This window comes from Ruditapes philippinarum, unplaced genomic scaffold (genome assembly GCF_026571515.1).
Source record: "Ruditapes philippinarum isolate M1 unplaced genomic scaffold, ASM2657151v2 ctg3574_1_1_1_1, whole genome shotgun sequence".
NCBI classification, from domain to species: Eukaryota; Metazoa; Mollusca; class Bivalvia; order Venerida; family Veneridae; genus Ruditapes; species Ruditapes philippinarum.
The window spans coordinates 233,081-239,080 of record NW_026857614.1 but is presented as its reverse complement, the minus strand read 5'-3'; the positions used below and the strand labels follow the sequence as shown (position 1 = coordinate 239,080).

The 6,000-nt window shown below is 33.3% G+C and overlaps 1 protein-coding gene across 1 annotated transcript; it reads right to left on the bottom strand.

Annotated features, from left to right (window-relative positions):
* Positions 1–349: 349 nt before the first annotated feature.
* On the bottom strand, positions 350–3,990 carry LOC132750342 (interferon-induced protein 44-like). The gene is made up of 6 exons (XM_060740302.1): positions 3,892–3,990; positions 2,668–3,244; positions 2,256–2,326; positions 1,198–1,395; positions 817–960; positions 350–484 (listed from the first exon to the last, which is right to left on the bottom strand). The coding sequence occupies exons 1-6, from the start codon at positions 3,973–3,975 to the stop codon at positions 350–352; spliced, it is 1,209 nt and encodes a 402-aa protein (XP_060596285.1). The 5' UTR covers positions 3,976–3,990.
* Between the last annotated feature and the right edge of the window lie 2,010 nt (positions 3,991–6,000).

The following is a 6,000-nucleotide window of genomic DNA, read 5'->3' as shown; positions in this document are numbered from 1 at the left end:
TGAGACACGTCCTTCTGAACGTCATTACAGAGCTTGTCCACCTTTTGTCAGGCAGAATCAGTTGTGGTATTCCTGAAAATTTACATATGGGAAACATTAGACATACGAGTTACATTGACCATTTAATCAAATGAACTTGCCTTAATACGAGAATAACACACATTTTTTTTAAATATAACAGGAATCTAAGAACGATGCAACAGCATTGTTGTGACAGCCATATGCAACAGAGAAGCTTTAAACGTAATGAAAATTTCACCTTTTACAAAAAGGTAAAAGGTTATATTTTTTCATATCTTTTTGAAATCTACCTTTTGATTCGTATGTCCACGGAGTCCTTTCATTTTTCTCAACAATTTTTGTTGACAACACCTCTAATGTTGTTAGAGTCAATTACAAACACTGCACAATGAACTTTGTCATTCCCAGTAGGGTCAGATTTGAACCCAGGAGATTCTGGAGTGATTGGTCTCGTTGGGTTAAACTAAAATTAGATATGCATTGATAAATTGACATTAAATGATATTTTGAAAATAAGAAAAAACTAAGAAAAAGGTGTCGCTAGAATCTTTGCTGTCGGATGAACTGTTTGTTCTTTTCTTGGTTGGTTTTAATTGGTTCTTTTTTTATTCTCTTTTTCTTCCTTCTGCTTTTTTATAATTTGTTTTTTGAAATTGTGTTGGATTATCTAAATAGAGTTTATTATAAATTGAAATTTATATATTGCACTGTTATGTGTTTAGTATTTTCAGATACTCATTTATATATAGAGGTTTCAACAAATGAATAAATATTCAATAACTTATTGAATAATACCTCGTAGTAATACGGTATGTTTCCATCTAGAAGATAATTACACTCTAGTACATCAATCCCCATAGTTTCTTCTAGACCTCGTGTATCACACAACTGAAAGTTCAAGGTAGCCCCAGAACTAATTTCGATAGAATACGGAACAAACTGAAAGAAATATAGTCAGGTTACATTATGTAAGTCATTGTGAAGTCATCAATTCTTCACTATTTATGCTGCTGTCTTTGTTTTGTGTTATTGTTGCTTTTTCAATGGACAGGTTGTTGTGTGTCTTATATGTGTTGTTTTCTTTTTAGAACGGGGGACGGGGAGTCGTTAAAAAATAATAAAAACTGTGTGCGGAGTATTATGTGCAGATCTCAATATTTAATCAAAGGTACTTACTGCAGTAGTGAGACTGTGCTCTGAACTTCCGCTGCTAGCTCGCTGTGTGATTCGGCCGCGGTAAATTGAATCTATAGTGTTGAAGAAGCTGGACTTGCCAGCACCAACTGGCCCTAACATCAAGATTCGAGCCTCGCTTACATTCGAACCTTGGATAGGTTTAAAGTTTACTATCTCTTCTTTGAGGTCATTATAAAACTGAAACAGTGAAAAATAAATAAGACTGGTAATTTTGTCCTTACAACAGCAAATTCTTTTCACTAAAATGTTTATATAAAACTACAGTTACAAAAAAGGCATTTGTTTGTTTGTTTGTTTGGTTTTGTTTGTTTCATTTTACGCCTTTTCTCAACAGTATTTCAGTCATATAGGCGGTTAGTTTTATAACCATCGTTCCTGGACAGTTACACCACTACTAGACTACCTTCCTCCGTGCTTAACAACCAAAGCATCTCCCGGGGATTGAACCCACGCCAGAGGGGTAACTTGATTAAAAGTCATCGACTCTAACCCCTCGACCACGTAGGCGGTCAAAAAAAGGCATACATATGTACCCTTTTGTTTGATCATGAGACATACAAGTATGTACTTTTCATCTCAGCATGACACATATGTACTTTTTCTGTTATCGTGACACATATGTACTTTTTCCTTATTATGAGATATATGTACTTTTACTCTTATCATGAGACCAATTGAAAGCAGTTTCTCTCATACAAGCAGAAAAAATGGCTCCCATTATTTTCCTTACATTTCTTACAAATTATGAGCTATCTATAAGGACAATTTTGCATTATTCCCGCTGCTTTTAAATACTTCGACATTTCTTGAAATCACGTGTATATTATTAGTTATAAAGATCGTTGACATGTTATATGGCCCTCTATAAACAGTTATTTTTAAATATAACCCGAGCCGTCACTTTCATATTTAGATTTCATGCCATTATATACATATTTCTCACAATCTCCGCCTATATATAAGACCCAAGTCGTCCCGCACGGACACAATAAACCCTACCTTCAAGTACAACATCAATTAATCTTGAACTATCTTACCTTTTCGTTCCAGTCCTTTATTTTTCGCCACGGTGAAAGTTTTTTCTCTATTTTCTTTGTACGTTGACCATCTAAAATATAATCTGTCAGAATAAGACTTGTACTATAAGTATATAACCATTTTACATATACATAAATAGTATATATCAAAATTATTATTGGATTAAACAAATAACAATGATAATTCAGAAAGCATTGGTCTCACTTGTTTACTGTGAACTTTGAAATTAAGTATTATTTCGTTAGAAAATCATGCTACAGTGAGTTGTGTATGGTAAGTAAAGGGGGGGGGAGAGAAACCATTTTTCGATATTAGTGAGTTTGTAATATGAAATATTGATATAAAAATCAAATTTTGAAAATATAATCAGGTTATGATGTTGTTGACAAAGAATAATATTTGATAAATTACCTGTTACCATGTAAACTTCAAGTTCAGTCACTTCCATTGTACCGTTGTTTATCTGGTCAGCGGTCATTCCCTTGTTATTGAACACATTACCAAACCCTGCCATGTCTCCATTTAATAGAAAGATGTTTCCAGATCTGTGTACTGTCGTATTACCATTAAAAGTGTGTAGATCATAACCTGTGCCAAAGATTGGTCCATAGTTATCATTATGAATAACCGCGTTGTCTGGCTTGTTTACTGGAAATTTATTCATCTTACAGCTTTCATTAAACATAAGCTGGTACAAAAACGCTTTATTGTCGTAAATGTACGACCCTGAATTTACTTGCCAACTGACACTGGTATAAGCACCATAAACCGACCCATGTTGGTTATACAGAACTGTGACGGTGGCACCCTGGTTGTTACATTTGTGATGGAAAGTCTTAGGATCGCATCCATCACGTGTTATGGCATAGAGAAGTGTAAATGTCTTGGGTCCTGTACCTATCCATTGCTCGAGTTGGTCCATATATTTCTCTGTTAATTTTCCCTCCATTTTAACGACTGTTGAGTTGTCAATTATTACAATCAATGCCTGTGAAAGAAAAGAAGAAGGAACAACATTTTTTATAATTAATGCATGTACTCTCTTTAAGGCAGCAAACGTCGCATACATGATTTTATATATGAATATTTTTTTCACTTCTTGCATGAAACACAGCAAGTACATGAAGTAGATTCATTAGATTATCCATGTGATATTGAAACAAAATTGTCAAACTTCGGGCATTTACGTATACTCTGCTTTAAATGATATATGACGGAATAAAAGTGACATAGAGCTAGTTGTCTCATAAAATGTATAAAAATGTCTTCGTCGAATTCTGTAATGGCTTCCGTAGGTTGTTGAAACCGAAAGTAAACAAATACATGTATGGAATCATTTATGTGTTGATGTGTTGTTAATTGAAATAACTGATTGAATGAAGTCTAATAACAACTACATACCACGGCACACTAGTCAATAACGCATACTTAATCAATACAGAAACTCAAGACAAAACTTATTAGAAATGACCTAAAATCGAATCACACGATTGATAATACATTGATATGCTTAGTGCTAAGAATAAAAACAATTGGTTTTTTACCCTTTAAATCATGGTAAATAATGCCGTAAATTTAAGTTCCTTTAAACGCAAATAAATATCATTTGGCACGATAAGACAGAAAGTGATTTACCTGTTTGTTTTCGTTTTCCGAAAAAAAGGAAGTCACTAACCCAAAAGTCAATTTTCCAAAATTACGGAAGCCGTTGAAGGACATAATGGCTATAACTTGAGTAAAGTATGTATTTGTTTTTGCTCATCAACCATGTTTTTGGTAATATCAAACCTTGAATTATAATATCTTGTATAAATACATTTAGATCATAGATAGTAGAATATTATGGTCACAGATTTAGTAACTGTAAAGAAATAAAGATAAAACGTTCAAACCAAGGTTGATAAATACTACAAATCTAAATTATTATCGTCATCATTTTGTTATTTCCCTTTGTTGCATGTAACGACTCATGTGACGACAACGTAACAAACTAAGCCGAAATAAAAATGAATGTTTTTCGTGTTCTAGCTGTGTTATTTTCACTCAGTTAACTCGATGATATGTTTCGGGCTGATGAGCAAAAAGTATTATGTAATTGTGCTTTCTACTGATGTACATGTATAACAAGTATTTTTGCAATTATTTTACATGTTACTTCTAAAAGTGACATTATGCCTATTTTTTCAGTGTCGAATTGACATGGTGAATATCCATATCGGTACCCTGTTTGCGAAATTTACTAAAGCGGTACCCTCTTTGCAAATGCACAGGTCATTATCTGTTGAAAACAAGTAAGCGACATACACCAATCTAGTAAATGTTCATTCTACTGATAAAGGTTGTATGCCGAGTGGAAAAGAATGATACCGTGGAACACTAGAATGTTTTAACTATGTCATTCCAAGGAATGTGTCCATTATTCAATTACTGCAACTCCACAATAAGGTACACAAAATCGCGGCCACACCCACCGACTCGGCATGTTCTTTGGACCAAAATGAACCAATGTTTTAATTTTACATGCAATCATATTTTATATTATTCTCGGACAAATATAAATAAAAAGTGGAAAATGTATTTTAGATTCATAAAAACACCTTACTTTCGGTTTCTCAGCGACACGGGTTACCTCTTGCTATTGATTTTTCCTGTCACATGTACTCTCCCATTCTGTTTAAAGCGGGTATAACCCTCTTAAGTACTGTATTAATCAAGTTATATCAATTTTTACTTTTTTGCCGATGAATTTTTACAGACATTACCTTACTGGTCATGTTGACAATAAATGAACTGTAATCATAGTTTTTAGTGATATGTGCAGGTATATCTTAAACAACAGATAACCAAAAACAAATATGCCTATTTAGTAGATGTAATGTTATAAATAAATTATTCACAAATAGCACAGTGCAAGGAACATACTTATACATGTACATTACTGTAGGATCGGCATAGTATAACTTGAGATGTATATGTTCTATATTGTGGTAACTTTGACAAATGTCTGCGTCCGTATTAAAGTAGTTGAATTATTGAACAGTACACGGACAATGGACAGACAGAACGGGGGAGACTTGGATCCTCTTTCACGATTAAGTACAGTACTTTTCATTAATTTATTAATATGGTAAGTTACAAACATATCCCTAGTCATATATGGCTAGAATGTTGTCGCATTTTCTCCACAATGCCGATGTGACTTTAAATCTGCATGCCTCCAGATGAGCAAAAAATATTTCAAGAAAATAAAACATGAGTAAAAAGAGATTTTAAGAAAAGTAAAAATACTCAAGATAAAAGTAAAATTTCTATGTTATAAGCGATTTATGACCGATTTTGCAGTATTTTTTACCATTTTTCTAATGCGTTACTAACGCAGTATGGGCTACTTATTGCATATTTTTATCTCTTTTTGGGTAATTTACATGGGTTGTTAATGCTGTTTGCAATGTTAAAATTATTTTCTTTGTTTACTTCACAATATTTTGCTTTTTAATACATTTTCAAACATTTCATGAAAATTAGCATGAATCTGAAGGCGTGCTGCTTTAAACGCAACCAACCAACCCAAACAAAGCCCACATCGCGCATAGGTTCCATTTTGCATACTGAATATAAGCTTTAGACCTGTAAATTTTTTCAAAGTCCACCGGCATATGGCTTTGAAACTTTGCACACTTGTTCACCATCATGACTACAATCTGTAGACAGAAGGAGGTAACTCTATTAAGCATTTTGACATTA

Bases quoted from the DNA above. Each gene is read 5' to 3' on its own strand.
- LOC132750342 (XM_060740302.1), bottom strand. From the start codon at position 3,975: ATGTCCTTCAACGGCTTCCGTAATTTTGGAAAATTGACTTTTGGGTTA. The intron at 1,396-2,255 runs GTAAGATAGTTC...TCACTGTTTCAG, and splicing joins TAAAGGACTGGAACGAAAAG to TTTTATAATGACCTCAAAGA. The intron at 961-1,197 runs GTAAGTACCTTT...TATTTCTTTCAG, and splicing joins AGCACAGTCTCACTACTGCA to TTTGTTCCGTATTCTATCGA.